A 19,417-nucleotide genomic window follows, 5' to 3' on the forward strand; every position below is an offset into this window, starting at 1 on the left:
TCTCTGTTGCACTTTCCAAATGAGCTCACATTTTGTAGTATAAGTTCATAGCTTTCAGTACACTAAGTTGTATTCTTAGCTACTTACTTTACCTTGCATTGGTAAGTAACATGCTTAGTGTTAGTATTTCACATGTTGTCGAGAAACGAATGTGGAGCAAAGCACTTGATAATTCATTAAGTTGTAAAAATGTCTTGAACTTTTAGTTCCTTATAACTAGTAATTTAGAATATTCCTTCTAAATTAAAAGAAGAGCTGCAATGAGGGCTGGCATGGTTTAAGAATAAGATATACTCTTTATTGCTGCATAATCCTTGATAGATCAGATAACAGTTATTAAAGGATTAATAAGTTTCATGGAAAAGCACATCCTGTTGATAACTTACCAAGACTAATGTACTGAGGCCAAGCTTATATGGGATGCCTTTTTCTATCTTAAGGGGAAAGAGCAGCACAGATAGCCCACTCCTAACAGTGGATATCAAGAGTGACTCCAAGATTGAAAGGAAAAAACGTGCCTCAAATCAGGTAGGGAAGAGGATGGATTTGTTTGGTTATATATAGTAAGAATAAATACGTAACTACCATGGGAGCCCCCTTGTTTAGCAATATTACAGTTCATGGTTGTATAAGGACATATAGGTTCCTTTTTCATCAGCGTGTTAAGAGTCTTGGTAAAGCAGAATACAGACTTAATAGCCATGTAGCAAAACTGAGGATGTATTGTAAAACAAGTGGGCAAAATTAGAAGGTATTGGGAGGACAGGAAGCGGGATGGGCACTTGATTGTAAGACTGTCTAATAAGGTATGTGTCTCTGGGTGTGGGGCTTTTTGTTTTTTAGCTGAAGGCAAATGCACACTTCCATAAGCTGTTTCTAGATGTTCCCATTGATGAGCCACTGAAACAAAGTAAGTATTAACCCCCTTGTCATTGCTGGCTGTGGATCTAAGATAATGTTGTTACCTGCCAACTGTGGTGATGTACAAGAGGGACTACCTAAATTTTAAAAACCTTAAACTCCAGCTGCCTAGAGCTACAAGGCCTTCATCCACACGCAGTGGGTGTTTTTGTTGTAATCTTGCAAAACTTAAATCTTCAGATGTTGGGCACTTTTGGGAATTGTAGCCTGTTTTGCACTTAGCAGAATAACATAGTGCAACATTTTTTGGTACTGAAGCTTCCTTACTAAAGACACTACTTAATTGAGACAACATTGGTCAAGTGACTAGCTTGACTTTTTGCTGTTGATGATGCTTTAAGATTTAAAAACACTGGTAGGAGAAGGACTTAAAATGTTTAAAGATTCTGCTGTTCTCTGTGGTAGTTATAACAAATGAATCCTACATAGATATGTATAACAAATGTTTCTTGAAAGGAATACAGGGAAAGTGGTTCATGAGTGAGAAGTGGTTTGCTTAGCAGTTGTGAAGTAAAAGCAGTATTAAAAAAGTTGGTCATCTAGTCCAGACAACTGCTATAGAGCTAAAAGTTTAAAGCTAAAACCTTTCATTATGTTCTTTACATTTATTTAATAAATATAATAATATATATATAAAAATATATATTACTTAATATAACTAGTTACCTGAAAGCTAGTAAAAAAGTTTATAGGAAGCTAGGTGGTACTCTCTCAGAAAGGATTGTTGGCTTCTGAGAGCCAATTGCATGTTTACTATGTATTTCAGTCTTTGTCCTTCAGATATTTTGAGCCTAAACTTAGGCCTGTGAAGTCTTCTGAGCTTGTCAGTATTAGTTAAACTTACTGAATATTTCAAGGTTAGCCAATGTTTCTCAAAAGGTATAAACCTAAACATATTATGGCTCTGAAAAAAAGCAAACAAAAGCCAAACTGGTAGCAGCTGGCTTGGGTTGTGGTTACCTTAAAGATTATGGAGTATCTATTTGTTTCAGGCTTTACCTGTGCTCTGCAGAAAGAAATTCTGTACCAAGGAAAGTTATTCCTTTCTGAAAATTGGATTTGCTTCCATTCCAAGGTTTTTGGTAAAGACACTAAGGTTAGTAAAATCTTTATGTACAGAACAGTAATGCTATTCCTTAACAATTTGTTCATCACCAGAAGTTCACATTATTATGCAAGGCTAGAATACTACTAATACTTCTAAGTATTATTGAATACAGTCACTGTTCAGAAGCAATGCCTGTAAGTCACTCTAGAACTGGAGCACTATTATTCTTAAAGATCAAGTATCTCTCTTAAGGACTTCCTGTCTGAAAAAAGTAGATTAAAGGTAAAGGATCTGAGACGCAGCAGTGAGGGCATTGCCAAGCCCATGTAGCACAAGCTGTACAAATATGTCTCTCTTGGGGTGAGTATGGAAAAGAGGAGGAGGAGGAAGGAAGGCTGAGAAGTATAAGGACTACAAGGGTGTAGTTGGGGAACTGGAGGAAAGGATCAAGCATATTAAGACAATTAAAGAGGAAGAACTAAAACTGGGTTCTGAATTGAGTGGCAAAGGTCTTTGAGGGATTCTTCTAGCACTCCTGTGTAAATAGAGAATGTGGAAAGAAAAAACAGTGTGCTGGGTTTTCACTTGTGAGCCTAGTATGAAGAGCAGAAATGGGATGTGAACAGTCGAGAAGATCCTAATTTACAACATCATCATTTACTCTTTCTTGGTGCAGATATGACCCATCCCTCGTGGTGGTGACCCTTGGGCCCCTGGTGGTGAATTATATGCATACAAATAACAAAAGCCTTTCCAAAAATATTTGTGTTCTGATTCTGTTGATTTGGAGCTTTTGGAGTGGTTTTGTTTACATAAACCTGCTTTGTTTTTGAGCTTTTATTGGGAAACAGCTCGATTTGCTGCAAGGATTTCTTTGGCTTTTCTCGAGTACTTCCTTGAACAAAGTTCCTGGTTAGATCTAGAGCCTTTGTCAGTGAATTGGGTGCTGAAACCAATTTAGGAGTTGACAGTGTCTCATTTCTCTGCTGTCAACCATTTTGATGGAACACCATCTGTCTTTGAAAGGGCTTTTAAGGTGGAAGAGGTTTAAAGACTGCTTAAAATTGTTAACAACACATTGTTCATAGTGACCTTATGGGTTATTGTGTTTTACTGCTTGGCCCAAGAAACTGAGTTATTGTTGATTCCTAGTTAATGGATTTTATTAGTCATACGCAGTACGTTAATGCAGGTGGTGTGTATGTCGGTGAAAGCCATGTGGCACAAAGGAAATAAAAATTAACAAATGGTTGGATACTGTCATGGATATGTCATTCATAATTAGTAACAGCTATCTTGGCAATTAGTTTCATTAAAGTTGAAGCTGCTGTACTAGCAATCTCCTGTTCACCATGAACAAATGTGACTACTTCAAACTGTGGGACACAATCTGGCAGAACTCTACCAAGTACACTAGAAAGAGCTGGAAAAAAAGGTGCAGAATGATGATGCAATACTAGGAAATTATCTTTGTCAACAGGGTTTTAAATGCAGGAATATACACATATTTATGTACATGATGAAAAGGGGAAATTTACAAGATAGGGTTGAGTGGCAATATTTGTAGATGTGGCTATAGTGATATTCCAAATCATTCATTGGTTTCAGAAAACATTGTGGGGAAAATTAAGAGTGAAGGGGATAGGCCTGATCATTTACTTCCAGCTGTCTTCCCCTACCCTTGCAACACACACTTAAAGCTTTGTTCAGTCACATACAGCAGGCACAAGTTTTTAGAAATACCATCAACAAAAAGCAGGAAAATCAGGGATATAATGAAAAATAATGTAAGGGGGGGGGGGGGGGGAAATCAAGGTTGACAGGAAGAGGAACATTCTTAGCAGTCAGACACACTGACAAAGTTTCCAAGACACAAAACCTCTACTGCTTAGAACTTGGAAAACAATTTAAGCTTAGTGATGAAGTGCTTTATTGTCAGAAATAGCAGGTCTACACATTCTAATAAATTTTTCAGCATGAATTCTTCTACCTGCACAGTTTTGTTTTTTTTTTTTTATTGAAAGCTTTGGTGGAGGGAATAGCCGTACAAGTCAGAAGATTGAGTCTGCAGTGTAAACACTGTGCATATTCAAAAATAAAAGATAGCTTCTGCAGGATTGAATAGGCTTTCAAAGACATCACTGTCTTTCCAGGTAGTTCTGTTCTGGATATATGTATTGGCCTTGAGTCTTTCCTGGAGCTAAGCATTATCTTAAGCATTTAGTTGCTTTCCAAGTTGCCTGCAGGTAAACCTCATTTATTGAAATAACTGTTACTCCAGATAGAAATAAAGTACTTTGCAGTGATTTTACCATTTTAATCTAATGTGCATTTTAATTTAACAGTAAGCAAGTACTTAATCCCACTTAAGTACGCTTTAGTCTTGATTACAGTAATGTTATCCATCAAAATAGCATGCAGTAGAATGCCATTAACATCTCCAATTCAAAGTTCTTTGTGGTGAAATGAACCAATAGGAAAACTTGTAAACCACCTTTTTTTTAGCTTTACTATTAGCAGGATTCCTGCTGAAAAATCTTCTGCTTTGGTTTTGTTTTGTTTTTTTAAAGTTATGCAGATTCTGTCCAGACTACCTGAGGATTCTGGGGTTTTTCTATCAAACACACATCATAGCTGCTCCCTTCTCCCCACTCCCAGAAAAAGCTATTTGGAAAAGTGTGGCAAAACCTTTGTGGAATGATATAATGTCCAGTTTAAGAAGAAAAGATATAGTAGAAGACCTGTTTAAATACCCATTTTTGAAAAGACATGGCTTCTGAAGCAGGACAAAAAGAGTTTACATGTTAAAAAATCAATACAACAGATGATGACCAGATTTACAGATTCTTAGAGCCTGGCCTGGGACTAAGAATAATTAAAATTTTATGCTTTGGGTTGGTTTGTGTTTTTTTCTGCTACCACACTTTTTTAATGAAACTAAGGACTGAGTGAAGAGCAAGTTTCTAGCCCTTAAATAACAGATACTTGACTAACCATGCTTCAACAGTGGTTAGCAATCCTGCACCCAGACTAACATACACAAATACACGTTTTGTTACCTGAAACAATTTTTCATTTCATTACTTTTGTTCTGAACAAAAGCTAACAAGGTTTTGTGAAACTGCACAGAGTAAATTCATTCTCCTTATGAGCTGACGTGTTTTTAATTCAGTGCTGTAATCGCTTGTTGAACAATCTTTGAACACTTCTAATCTTGCTTCCACATTTCTCAGGTAGTTGTGACAGTGTGTGCCAAAGGCATTTTTAAGAGGAGCTGTATCTTAGTCATGTGTATCCAGGATTACTATATTTGCCTCACTCGCTAAGCTTTAGGCTTTTCAACTAAAAGTCAAACCAGGTATTTGGTCCTTTGTAATACAGGGTTTACAGGAAGAGCCTTTACAGAATATCTGACGTGAAATACTCTGAAGCTTAGCAAGCATTAAGCTGATGGAGTTGGATGTAAACACAAAGCAGGAAGGAAAGTTGAGAGCTTTTCAATGTAAATGTAGACAGTCTGGATGGCACACACAGGAATGAGTTTAAGTCAGTGGGTGTGTGGGTATTCGATCTTTCAACATTACTGAAGGACAAACTGTTTACTCAGCTGCTTGTTGCAGATTAAAGGATCTGTAAGCAGTGAGAAGACTCTTATGTTCATTCTTCAACAAGCTTCTGTTGTCTGATGTGTTCTGAAATGTTTTGTTTCAAAACAAAGAAGCCGAGCTTTAAAACTGGTTTGTTCTGTGGATCTACAGTGAGCTAAGCCTGTAGTCTTGTAAGAGCCAGAAGGGATCAGGAAAGGAAGACACATACAAAAGCCTGGATTGGCATCTGATAAAAACAGAAGTAAAAGCAGTTAAGAAATAGTAATAATCTGAAACCATACCTGTTCCATATGAAATATCAGTAAGCGGGGACATAATGGAGAAATCTTTAAATTAAGCACATTGAAGGTCTGGCTTATCACAGTTGATAGGGTTGCTCCTTGTGAAAGAGTGTGCACATTTGTATGCTTATATTGGGACTCTAACACTACATTGTTCTTGTTTCAGATTAGTATACCTGTGCTCTCAGTGACACTTTTGAAGAAAACTAAAACTGCCCTTCTTGTGCCAAATGCTCTGATCATAGCAACAGTCACAGATAGGGTAGGTACTGGTAGAGGGCAAAGCTATTGCACTCTGCCTGCTTTCTTTCTCATTTTTTTTCTACTTGTTGTTCTTTTTTTTTTTTTTTTTCCCTCCTCCTTCTTTTTTTCCCCCACCCTACTTATTGGCAGTAATATGAGGGATTCTTGAAAGTGCCAAGTGGCCACTTGAACAGCTATAGGAATTGGTCACATGTGGGCATTTAGGCTTAGGACCCTGGAGGATCTGGTTTCTTAGGGGATGATTCTAGCTTCTTCTGCCACCTCTCTTGTGACAGGCAAGGACCATTTTTTTCCCTCTTAGTAATAACCTGTCTTTTCTTTGGATCTGCAGTAAACAAAGCTATGTAGAACTTGGTGAGAAAATAAGAAACAGAATCTCTGGTTGCTACCTGCTCTCTGTAATCTATCATTCCCCATTCTCCAAGACTGCTGTGTAGTACTGGGGGAACTGAAACAGCTGGGTGAGGAAGTGCATGCACAGAGGGTTACCTTGCTTTGTTGGCAGCTCTGATAGTATTCTTTCATTTACTTGGGTCTCTTACCCGACCAGCAATACAGTTGCTTACAGTGATACTCAGGAATAGTAATTGCATCAATCAGTAGAAAACATCCTAAGAGCAGCTTTAGAACCTGCCCATTTTTATTGCACAAGTATTTTGTGGATGCAGGAGACTGTACAAAAAACGAGTTGTGGTTTTTTGGGGGCTGGGGTTGTTTGTTTGTTTTTGAAGGGGTATGCAAAACATAGTATGCAAACTCTTTTTAAAAAAAGAACAGATCTGGATTATGCTCTGGTTCCTGCAGCAGAGCATGGTAACTTTTATGTGCCCGTTCTCTGTTCCTTGTGATTAACCTCTGGTCATAGGCTTACAAGGAGTGGAGATTCTTCCTGCTCTACCAAAGTTCTTGAAAATAGTTACTTTATCAGAAAAACGATCTATCAGTTTTATTTAGATCAAAGGAAGCTTGTATGCCTTTTCTCAAACAGTTTTGGAACTTTTGTTTTTCAGTACATGTTTGTCTCCTTACTCTCCAGAGATACCACCTACAAGCTATTAAAATCTATCTGTAGGCATCTTGAGGTAAGTACTAACAGGAGTGAAGATGGTTTGTAGCTTTGTGTTCATTATTACTATTTTTCTGCATTTAAATGGTAGGTAGTTTCTGAGTGTGTTCCTCGTTAACACTGCTGCTTTTTTCAGGATACAAGCATGGGCAACAGTCCAAATCCCTCTTCTGCAGAAAATAGCTTCAGGGCTGATCGTCCTACAACTCTGCCCTTGGTAAATGACTTAGATGTTTGTTCTTTTGTTGCATAGCACCTTTCATTGCAAGTACTACTTACAAAGTCTGAGGAAGGGAAACTGAAGGAAATCATGACATCTGTTTCTAAAACTTCCATGAGTTTTTTTTTTAACGTTAGGAAGCAGTGGAAATGATTAGTGTAGGTGTAATTTGATCTGATCACATGCAGTATACATACATGCATATGCTTTGGATATATTCCAAGGTCTGTACGCTCTATGTATCTTTCTTTAGCAGTCACGTTTCATAGTGCTCTGTACTGACTTAAAGTTGCTTATTCCTCTGCCATGAACACTTTTTGAAGTGTTTCTAGTTGCAATCTTTCCTCTCTGAGCTGGTTCAGACATCTGAAAGAGTTGTGTAACCACATGTGATGACCAGAGTCTAATTCTAGTAATGCCTGTCCTGGACTTCTCGGTTTAACTTAACAGTTTTTCTTTTGCACACAGACTTAATCTCTTCACTTAAACAAAGGCAGGGATGAGGCTTGAATTCTGATGATTGTATGGGGCTTATTTTGCTAACTTGATCTCAACATCTTTATATCAGAGATTGTTCCTAATTAAACAGTTTTAAATCTGTAATTGTTGGTTCAGTTTCTAGACAGAGGTCAGAGGAAATAAGGCTGTTTAGATTTAGAACAGGGCTGAGCTTTCTTGTGACTCTTTCTCCCCATCAGGATTTCAATGAAGACTATTCTGATCTAGATGGAATAGTGCAGCAGCGGAGACAAGAGATGGAAGAGTCCAGCAGCACAGGCTCACAGACCCCAGAGCTGGAATGCTTCCAAGGTGAGTGAGGTCTTGGGGCCCCAAGAAAATAAGAATGGCTTCGCTCTTAGTTTTGCTTCTGTAATCCCCTTCTGATGTGGAATCTCCATTCTCCACAGTCCTGGAGAATTATGTGGCTTTGAGGAAGACCTTAAAAACCATAATAGCTGCATTTCCATTATTATATCCCTCTGCAATTCAGACTCAGGCAATGACTTGGTCAGCAGCGGAGCTGATTTGTCACAACTGCCTCCAGTTGCTTATCTGTACACTATCTGCTCCCTGCATGCCCCATCAGTTATGGTAGCAGAGATACAATGTAGGAGATGTTCCTCCTTTAAAAAAAAAAAAAAAGAAAAACAAATAAAAACCTCTATTCTAAAGTAGTTCAAGTCACAATGTAACAACTTCTAATCTATACAAATAACGTTCTGTACCATGGTGGCTTTTGCTCATTAAAAAAAGTTATTTTTGACATGTGTTTTTGTGGGTTTGTTTTTTAAATCCTCATTTTATTCTTTGCAGTTAAGACACTTGAAGATACTGTCCAAAGTTGTTCCTTCTTAACACTGCTGTTTGTAATCTCGTATGCCTCAAGTTCTTCACCTAATTAGCAGGAATGCTGTGTAGAAACTCACTGCATATAAGTCCATAGCTACAGCAGAACTTGTTTTATGTAGCACATGCTGAATGTTATTAGCAAAACCTAGGGTATTATTCTGCTGTACAATTAATATATATTAACATATTAATATGTTATGCTGTTACTACTCTGGGTTCCATCTTGACTATAAAAAAAATTGTATAATAAGAAACATTTACCATTACTTTCAAATGAAACACTACAATTTTTTTTATAGCAGTTTTCTGTCATGGTAGTTTTAATTAACTTTTCTTTTTTGCTGTGTGTCTTTTGTTCAGTGGTATGATTTGGGACTATTTGCTTTCATTGGTCTTTGATATTTACTCTCTGTGTATTTGTGTATTTTTATTGTTTGGTGGTGTTTGTGAAGCAGTAACTAAATTGTGGTGTCATCACTTGCCACATGAATGCTTCTGAATGAAGATTTAACTTGCTGTCTTAATTCCTTATGGCTAGTAACTACTTCAAACCTTTCCGTTTTCTTTTTCCACAAGCAAAACACCAATATCCAGTTAAAGAATCACACTAGGAAAAAGAATTGAGGAGTGGGGGGAGAGCACATCTGTCACTTGTGATTCTGTTTCTTGTGCATCATTAGAGCAGTCCAGGGCATGAAAGTAAAGCATGAACAAAACCGAGTGTGACTGGATTTTTCTGTCCCATCTCTTTCAAGACATTGTCTGCATTTAAAAAACAGTCAGGAAAGGGAGCTATAGTCTCCTTTTTAAAGTAACAATGCAATATCTCCATTTGATGTTGGTATTACAGTCATTTGGAATCGTTACTCTAGCATATTCAGTCCTTTTTGAGAGATGACTTTTGTGTCTGTATAATCTTCTGACTGGAAATTCAGTGATAACCTTCAAAGTTTGCACAGGTTGCCATCTTTCAAAGGATCTGGAAATGTAAATGCAGCGTACATGATCCTCTTCCAGTCCAGGTGCTTATTTATATTTTGCAATGATGTGGAATTACTATGTAAACTGTTTTAAGGCTACTGAACCCTGCTGCTTTCTATCCAAGTCCAGAAATGCACCTTTTAAAATCCTCCTCTTCCCCTGCTCCTTGACTAACTTAAGATACTAATAGCTTCCTTCAACTTCATATTTCAGCTTTATTAAAAATCCTACTTTTGACAGATTATCATGTTGTTGAGACGCAGACTCACCTAAAAGTTTCCAAGACTGAGGCAAAGTCTGTCCGTTCAGATGCACCCAGTAAACGTGGACCTGACGGAAAAGCCCGAAACAGTCCGCGAAATGGTAAGTTAAGGGCAGATATTCAGCTGGAATTAGTTGAGATAAGTTTGCATAGTTATGCTGGTTCACATAATTTGGAATATCTTTCTTGTTTATTCCTCTTGTATTACCTGTTGCATGCTTCAAAACACTGTATGCCGTGGTCTGCTTTGATACAAGTAACACTTGGTTCTTTTCCTCCCAGACCATTCTGAAGCCTTCAGGTTCTTCCACAAAGTGAAGTCCCAGAAGCTCTTATCTCTGAACCACATACTTATATTTTACGCAGTTCTGTAAGTTAGCAATTAATACTAAGATTGTCAAAATAGGAGGATTTTCTTATGTTTACATAGACTAATATAATCTAAGCTTCACTTGGAAAAAAAGGAAGTTATTGGGAAGCATGGCCTTTATACTTTTCAGAAGTAGAAATGCTGGGGCAGGCTTACTTAACAGGCCTTTTACTTTTAAAAGCAAAGGATCTTCTGGTTCAGGAAATGTTAAAAGAGTTTAACTGCTTGCAAGTTCATTTTATGTCACTTAATCTCAGCCTTGAGTATTGCTTTCATAATTGTCTGAATGCCACTGATGGGTATTCCCGAGGTGCTTCTAAGAATGATACCTTTATTATTCAACATGTAAAAGTAACAATTTAAATGGTTTTTAACATTAAATTTGTCAGGTACCTCTAAAGTTTCCATTAACTGATGTACCTTATTTTTTCTCTCTTACAGTGTTTGTGTATTAATATTTTCTACCTTCTACATGAGATATAAAATCAGTGTCCTGGAGGAACGTCTTATTTCCATCACATCCTTTGATTCACATATTAAGGAGTAAGATACACACTTTAAAATTTGGGGGGTTTAAAATCTTTTTCCAGTTTCTGTCATGTTCATCTATTTTCTTCAGAAACCACTATGATACTGTAGTGCCCTTGTGATACTTTAGTGTCCTGTAGTTCTTGTATCTGTACTAGCCTCATCTCACAGCTTTCTGTTTAAGACTTTTAGTACAGATGTGATATATCGTGGTGTACTACTGCCTTGACAATGTTTCAGATTGCTGTGAGTAACTTCAGTGTAAACTGTTGAAGTGAGCAGCTCCTTTCCAGAGCAATGATTCTGTGGAAAAGGTATAACTTCTGTCTTCAGTTTAATGTCATTTGATTAGCCTAAGATTACAGAAGGTACTTCATTATCTTTGGGCTAACACATCTGACTTGTTTGTATAATGTTTTCTAAAGCTTTGGGCTGCCTATATTCTCTTTAGAAACTGACATCCTGTCTTGCTAAAATAAAAATAAAATAAAATAAACCACAAAACCAAACCAAACAACAACAAAAAAATCCAAACACACCAAGGGAATGTTCTTTGTGTATTTGAAGAGGAAATAGGGAAAGGGGCCATAGTTCCATAGATACTCCCATTCTGTAGCTAGAGTTGTGGATGTCATCTGCCCTTGCTTTTTTTTTTTTTTTTTTTTAAATCTCCATGTTGTGTGGATAGGAAATGCTCAAATATCAAATGGAGAGGCAGTGCAGGGGCATACGCCACAGCAGTATGCCACTGTAAGTTGTATCAGCTTCCTGCTCCTCTTTTAGGACAGAAGGCAGTTGGCTGGATACTGCTGAGAATACTCTATCAGTTTACTCAGCATTAAATTTTGCATTAACTCTTCTCCCCTTCTTATAACTTCCTTCTTTCCGGGCTGCTCTGAAAAACATGGCTTCGAAAGTAATTTGTAAATCTGAGTGCAAAACCTGTGCCACGTGCAGCATGAGTAGGAATGCTGACAGCTGGAGAAGCACCACCTGAAAAACAGAGGGGGAAAATAAAATTCAAGACAGAGCCGTACCAAGGCTGGGTGGAACTGTCTGCAAAGTGTTTCAAACCTGTAGCAACCTCTTGAATAAGTGTGCTTGTTAATTCAGCTTTCTTTGACCCATGCATGACAAACAGGTCACTCTGACAATGCACTTGTCATATTGAACAATGATGGTGCTGCTTAGGATGCAACTGCTCTCAGCTGTCTTCTGTGGAAAGCAGTAGGACTTGTATACATGTGTCAGAAGACAGAGCTAGGTTCTTGATAAAAAACAAATAGGAAGAAAATGGTTCTTTATCTTAAACAGGCTTGCATTTATATTTTACCAATAATGCAAGGAGAGGGGTAAACCTACCTCTAATAGTAGGCAATGTCAAAAGCCATTTTCCCACTTGTCGTGGTTTAACCCCAGCCAGCAACTAAACACCACGCAGCCGCTCACTCACTCCCCCCCACTCAGTGGGATGGGGGAGAAAATCGGGAAAAGAAGCAAAACCCGTGGGTTGAGATAAGAACGGTTTAATAGAACAGAAAAGAAGAAACTAATAATGATAATGATAACACTAATAAAATGACAACAGCAATAATGAAAGGATTGGAATGTACAAATGATGCACAGTGCAATTGCTCACCACCCGCCGACCGACACCCAGCCAGTCCCCGAGCGGTGAATCCCTGCCCCCCTCCACTTCCCCGTTCCTAAACTGGATGGGACGTCACATGGTATGGAATACACCGTTGGCCAGTTTGGGTCAGGTGCCCTGGCTGTGTCCTGTGCCAACTTCTTGTGCCCCTCCAGCTTTCTCACTGGCTGGGCATGAGAAGCTGAAAAATCCTTGACATTAGTCTAAACACTACTGAGCAACAACTGAAAACATCAGTGTTATCAACATTCTTCACATACTGAACTCAAAACATAGCACTGTACCAGCTACTAGGAAGACAGTTAACTCTATCCCAGCTGAAACCAGGACACCACTTCTGGCACGTTTTTCTTAGCAGGACACTGTGTCCCTCTTCTGAAGCACTCTTACACAAGAAAGTCTTGTTTTCTGTTGCTCTGATCCCAAAAAGTACAAGATCCAGGATGATCTAATGTACACTTCGACAGTGTCAAGGGGTTGGGCTTTTTGATTTCCTCCAAGTCACAGGACATGGAACTTAAGCAGCTTTCAATTTATTTCCAGTGCAAATAGCTGTAAAGTTTTCTATCCAAACTTCTGGAGAATGAGACCACATAAAGAATGTAGTCAAGAGTGCAGAAGTGACTTAGCTCTTTGTTTCTGTAAACAAGTACAGTTCACAATGTTGCCACTGTATTTTCTTCTACATTTATCTCTCAGTTCTGTTTTCCTCTTTTTTGCTTCTGCCACACTTACTTCTTCGTTCTGTTTGACAGACGTACAGTGCGCCAAGGTTTGGGATCTCATCTGCAAATTAATGCTGATGCCCTTTGTGATGAGTTAACTGCTAATCTTATAAAATTGGAAAAGGTAACTTCCTATGATATGGTGCAAATGCTGATACACTAATCAGGTTCTTGCTGAATTTCTATAGTCTGTTATTTTGAAAAGTGCCAAGTTACCCCCAGATTTGATACCAGAAGCTGGCAGGTTTTCCTAGACAAAGGAATTTTTGGGCTATAAATTAGCCCCAGTACAAGCATTGTTATGAGTAAAAGTTTTGCCTTGCAGAGGCTTACAACTAGGAATACCAATAAACTGGATACTTCAGGGGTGATTACTGCATGTAATGATCTCAATTTTTTTTTTGTCCATCAAAGCTAAGGATTCTGAACTTAATCTTTATTACTATTTGATGAACTTTTCCATCTGGGGTTTTTCTTTCAGTTTTGGGTTTTGATTAAGAAAAATGATGCTGACTTTCATCTGTAGTCAGCCTCCTACTATGAAGTGGCTGGAATCTGCCTGTTTCACTTCAATAACTCAAATGAAATGCTACTGCACCAGTTGTCTAATTCCCAATACCCAACCTTTACTTTTTACCATCCTCTAATTGCAAAACTAAATGCACTTGCTGACTTAAATTGGAAACCGATGCAAAACAAGAGTGGTTGTGCAGACCTTATTTCCACTTCAGGTGTTGTGGTGGGCTAACCTTGGCCAGCAGTCAGATGCCCACCCAGCTGCTCTCTCACTCCCCTTTCCTAGCAGGGCAGGGGGAGAAAATAGGATGAGAAAGCTTGTGTGTCAAGGTAAAGGCAGGGAGATCGCTTACCAGTTACCATTGCAGGCAAAACAAACTTGACTTGGGGAAAATCAATTTAATGTAGTACCAGTTAATGTAGATTTGGGTAGTGAGGAACAAGGACAAATGATAGAACACCACCTTTCCTCCCCCCTGCCCCAGGCTCAACTTCACTCCTTTGCTCCCCACTCCCTACCCCCCAAGTGGGGCTGGTGGGGGGTTACAATCTCTACATAACAACTTTCTCTCTGCTGCTCCTTTCTTCCCCCATTTTCCCCCTGCTGCAGTGTTTGCTCTTCCAGGGGCTCCAGTTCTTCAGGAAATAGCTGCCTGCGCTGGCCTGGGTTCTCTGTGGGCTGCAGCATGGACATCTTCTCTGCCATGGAACACCTCTTCCCCTTCCTTCTCAGACTTTGGTGTTCCTTCTGCTGTTTCTCATCCATTTACTCTCCTTCTGTCTCTGTATTTAATAAAGGGAAAAAACACCACTCTCCCAGAGGCTCCACCACCATCTTGGCTGAGGGACTCAGCTGTGCCCTGCAGTGGGTCCATTGAAGGCTGCAGTCCAACACAGGGCAGCCCTGGCCTCTTCCCACAGCAGCTGCCCCTGCAGCCCCCTGTCCCACTGCTGCCCCCAAACCCTGACAACTGTACCCAGTACAGGTGTATGAAATGTTACTGTGTTGGGAACACATACACTGTCCAAGCGTGGAAAAAAGTATTAGTGGAGCAAAAACAAAAGTTACTTGAATTCCTATGTGCTGAAGTCACATGGGATATTTTTGCCTCTGTTTCTAAAACTGACTGCATGCCAAGGTTTTTTAACACCTTTTTTTCCCAAACCAAGTTTCTCAGCGTAAAGCTAGGATTTTATAATACCGGTTTTACCTCTGTGGTATAGGTTTTACAAAGACTACCAAAAAGAGGTTTCTCCCCCCCCATTTCCACCCCCTTGGCTCTGGAAGTCTAGAGTAATGTTAGCATAACCCCTTTGTGTGCTCTGGATAATAAAGATATGAATACAAGGGGAAAATGCTTACCAGATGATTACCAGATACAATCTTTAGCCAAATCAGGTCATTTAAGAGGTTACTGCTTTCCAGCTGTCTGGGACAGGCTGGCCAAGATGGTTCATGGGAGCTGTTGCTTCATTTCATTTGGAAGCCAGCCAGCCCTTTTTGCAGCAGGGCTAGGCACTTTCCCACTCCCTTATATAGTCTCTGCTTGGAGAGACACTAAAAGGCAGCTGGATGGTCAGATCATTCAGCTATTCCCAGAGAAGTGACCCTCTGTCCTGAATTAGAGTCTTAAGTTATGTGCTTTTTTCAGTTACTGTCTACAGGATTGGACCCTTAAAGTCTTACCTTGTATTTGTCGAATACTCAAGACACAATCAACTGCTGTGCATACAAGCTAAATGAGTATTGCCTGTAGCTGCATATTGCAACGTCTTGGTCCTCTCTACTCTAGATGAGCAGTGGTTAGAACAGGATGTTTGACCCTACTCTTGTACTGCAAAACTGGTAGAAATGTAATAGCTTTATGTTCTCTGAGCAAAGTGATGGCAGTTGCTGAACTGTTTCATGTGCCTGAGTGAAAAGTGCTAGTAATTGGCTGCAGCTGGCTTCAGCAGCAAAGGGAGCATAAAAGTTCCAGTGTAACTTGTCGTCTCTCCCCTTACTTCTTGTGCAACCACAGCATTGTAAACTAGAGCACAGAAATTATCTAGGTTAAAAAATGTTTACTGCAAGAGTATGTTACAATGACTTTTTCAGTGTGACCTTGTGATTTTTACAAGCTCTACTTTATACTTGGAGCCAAGGAATTACCATAGCTTAGCGGAATTTTGCTTTGGCATTTAAGTGTATTTAACAGGTTGTTAAAATGCACCATGTCTATCAGAGGATAAGGCATTACATTGGGGGAGGGAAAATGTGGCCTGATGTTACTCATTCCCTTACTCTAATGTAGCTTGTTAAAAGGAAATTCCTGTGTGTGCGTTAAGTGACTCTTACAAAATTAGGCGCTTACTGTTTTCCTTTTCCCAAAATGCCCCTCTTGAAAAAGGTGTGCATCTGGGCTAGAAATCATGAGGTAGGACTAGGAAGTAATATCCTTGAACAGGAAGTACAATGGCTCCTCAAATTAAAGCCTGAAAGTAGCTGTGACTAAACCTTCTGTAGCCAGTGACTGCTAGTTACTAAGATATAGAGAATGTGTGCTAGGGGATGTGACCCACTGTATTTCCCCCTCTCTGCTTTCAAGGGCAAGGAGATGAAAAGAGGATAAATAGGCTGTGTAGAATAGGTCTGTACAAATCATCCTTGAGCATGTGACTGGCTGGCATTGCCTTCGGTATAACTAAGGGAAGATAACCCACAATCAGTACACTAAATCTGGCAAATGGGACATGTCTGCTAGTGGTTAGAAGACCTTATTTTGCTGCACACGTCATAGCCAGCCATGTAGTTGAAGCCATTCCAAAACTATTGGAATTATCCACTTAAATGTAAGAGCTGTGACTTTGAAGTTTGAGGCTTTTCCTGGGTTTTGATCAAGTTCGAAATAATGGGGTTTCTTGTCCCTTCTTTTCTAGACCTAGGGTTTTTTCTACCTTATTTTCTCACTCCTAATGAAGGAGAGAGGAGGAAATTGCTGGAGATACTTGTAATATGAAAGCTAGGTGTGCAGCTGGCTGATTGTATCCAGATGTTTCATTTGACTCTAGTGCAGGAAGCATTTAACATGACTACCATTGGTATGAATAGTTGTGACAATTAACATGCACACAGAGTATATTGAAGAGTATGTCTTGATTTTTTTTTTTTTTAAATGCAGTATAATACTTCCTGCCTCCCAGTTATTTTTCTCTCTTTTTGTAAGATACAGAACAACTTACAAAAACTACTTGAAGATGGTGAATGAAACGTCGATGTTCTTGGACTGCTTCAGACCTCATTCTTCTCTCTTGACAAATGGTTCCAAAGGAGCTCTGCTGGTCAGAGTTCAAGCTTCTTTATTTTCAGTCCAAGCCAAGCTTAAACTACTGTAAAGCTCATGTCATAATGCAGAAAGTCAGTTTATTCTTGAGCATGTATCTATATGTCTTGAAAATATATGTTTTGATCTACACATATCTATGTGTTTTGAAAACATATATGTTTTGATCTACATGTATCTGTGTGTTTTGAAAATAAGGGGATTTTTTCTTCTCTATTGTGTGTGAATTAATGGATTTTATAACTTGCTTGAGTCTAGACTCGCTTACACCAGTGCAAACCTGGTGCATCTCCTTTTACCTCAGCATTTGCTTTCTGCCTATTGTCATAGAAGCATAAATGGGAAGAATTTCAGTCATGACTCATGTGCTGAAGTGTTGTGTGAATGAGCTGGTATCTGTCTCAGCTGTGGTTATGATCGGTGCTGTGCTCTTCATTTTTACTTCTTTGTGCCCTGGCATCCCAAAGATCAGAAAATAGACACCTCTGGATTTGATTATGTGAAGTTCTGAATGTTCAAGGTGTGCTCAGTTCTCAAGTGCTGTAAAAAAGGCTCAGTTCCCCTTTCTATGGCATTGCATCACCGATGACGGTAAGGTCTATTCCTACTGGGCATTCAGTTTCCATTGAAGTCAAGCTTGAAATACGTATGGACTTGATGACTTAGAATCAAGTTGCTTGTGCATAGCAGTATGGGTGTGCACAGCTTCGAAAAACTGCTAGGTTTTTTGTTCACACATACAGTCTCTGTCCATTAAGTTAATTGGTGTGAAGACCCTCAGTCAGCTTTCCTTGGAGTTGCATGGGGTTTTGTTTGGCTGAGCAAGTGCAATTTCTATTCCAGTTGATGGAAATCTAGTCTTGGTATGTGACTCCAGGGACCAGATATTTCCACATAATAGGAACTGGCGAATTAATGATGCAGCAATACAAACAATCAGTAGAGTGAATGAAAAAGTGGACACCTGCTTTGTTATATCATGCTATTTTTTTTCACAGTGCCTAAGATGGGATAACTGGGGATTTTTAGCTTTGTGATTCACCAGGCAGGCTGGTTAGTTTTTAAAAAGCAGCATTTAGGATAATAACAACTAGTTCTTTAAAGTAACAGTATTGTTTATAATATGCTATGCATTTTATAACCATTTCTGTGAAATGTACCTACTTTATTTAAATAAACTTTTTTAAAACAAGCAACTCTGTACTATAATTTGGATGAACTCAATTCCATCCATCAGTTTTAGTCAAACACATTACTCATGTTCATGAGGCTCATACCTCACAGCACAAAGTTTGTGCAAAACCCAGTACCCAACGCAAAGGGTTAGAACTGCATCCTGCTGATGTGCTTCCTCCTACTCAGCTGTACTCAAGGTCTTTCCAGACTGCAGTGACAGAACAGTAGGAGCAAATTTGTCCCCCAGAGGTCTGAGGAAATTTTAATAGTTTTCTCAAGTGGATATTGGATGAGTACCATAATGTCGAGGCAGCTTAGAGAGCCCTTTGTGCTCTGTAATGTGTCTGCCTGGCTTAAGATTCCATCTGAGCATGGTCTGTCAGAAATCTGAGATTTGACTGTTCTCCCCATTGCAGCCTCTGCCTTTCCTTCCTCAGCTATCATGAGATTTATTGGAATACTTAGTTTCACAAGAAAACTATAGAAGTTATTTTTTTCTTCTTTTTCCGTCCTTTTCCCTACTCTCTTCTTCCAGTTACGCAGCTTATGCGATGTTTTGGACTCTGACCTCATAGTCTCCCTTCTTTTCTACTTCCCTCCCTTTTAATTCTGTATCAGTAACAGAAGTCTGTAGGTCTGTTTATGGTTTAAAAATTGATGCCACAGGTCACCTTTATCAAGGAAACTTGATTATATCCAGCAGCTGAACGGAGTTACTGTTACTCCATTACATCAGCAAGGATGTGCTTTGCTATAGGAAAACAAGGGGAGAGAGATAGTATTTAGCACGTGCCTTACGTAAAGCAGGCAGGCTCACCCCTTATCATTAGCCATAAGCAAACAAAATAATTACCACAGTGAATGAGTAATCAGAGGTGGTTAGCCCATTGTGGCAGCATGCCAGGGGAGGTGAGTCTGAACAAAGGTGTAACAGTGTCTTTCAAACGGAGGAGAAGCAAATTACACTCCAAAGAAAGAACTGGTGCTTAGTGCTTGTGACTCTGTGGCCACATCAGCTCACTAACGCAAGTCAGTGTGGCCACCTCTTCTCTGCTCTTCAGCTGGTACCTTCATTCCTCCTTTTCCTAGAGGGAGGAGGATGTCTCAAGGATGTTGTACTGTTCGGA

The 19,417-nt window shown here is 39.2% G+C and overlaps 1 protein-coding gene across 2 annotated transcripts in view; it reads left to right on the forward strand.

The window, feature by feature from the left end:
- Window positions 1-18,306, forward strand: part of GRAMD2B (GRAM domain containing 2B) — a 34,901-nt gene extending 16,595 nt beyond the window's left edge. For both annotated transcript variants that reach the window (XM_052775795.1, XM_052775796.1), the window contains exons 3-14: window positions 441-528; window positions 844-910; window positions 1,914-2,017; window positions 6,025-6,120; window positions 7,133-7,204; window positions 7,325-7,405; window positions 8,107-8,218; window positions 9,980-10,102; window positions 10,284-10,371; window positions 10,813-10,914; window positions 13,306-13,399; window positions 16,998-18,306. In XM_052775795.1, the coding sequence (XP_052631755.1) occupies window positions 441-528; window positions 844-910; window positions 1,914-2,017; window positions 6,025-6,120; window positions 7,133-7,204; window positions 7,325-7,405; window positions 8,107-8,218; window positions 9,980-10,102; window positions 10,284-10,371; window positions 10,813-10,914; window positions 13,306-13,399; window positions 16,998-17,039 (1,069 nt within the window). In that variant the 3' untranslated portion in view covers window positions 17,040-18,306. The remainder of the gene's footprint in view (window positions 1-440; window positions 529-843; window positions 911-1,913; window positions 2,018-6,024; window positions 6,121-7,132; window positions 7,205-7,324; window positions 7,406-8,106; window positions 8,219-9,979; window positions 10,103-10,283; window positions 10,372-10,812; window positions 10,915-13,305; window positions 13,400-16,997) is intronic.
- The last annotated feature ends 1,111 nt before the right edge of the window (window positions 18,307-19,417 follow it).

Source organism: Harpia harpyja, chromosome Z (genome assembly GCF_026419915.1).
Source record: "Harpia harpyja isolate bHarHar1 chromosome Z, bHarHar1 primary haplotype, whole genome shotgun sequence".
Taxonomy (NCBI): domain Eukaryota; kingdom Metazoa; phylum Chordata; class Aves; order Accipitriformes; family Accipitridae; genus Harpia; species Harpia harpyja.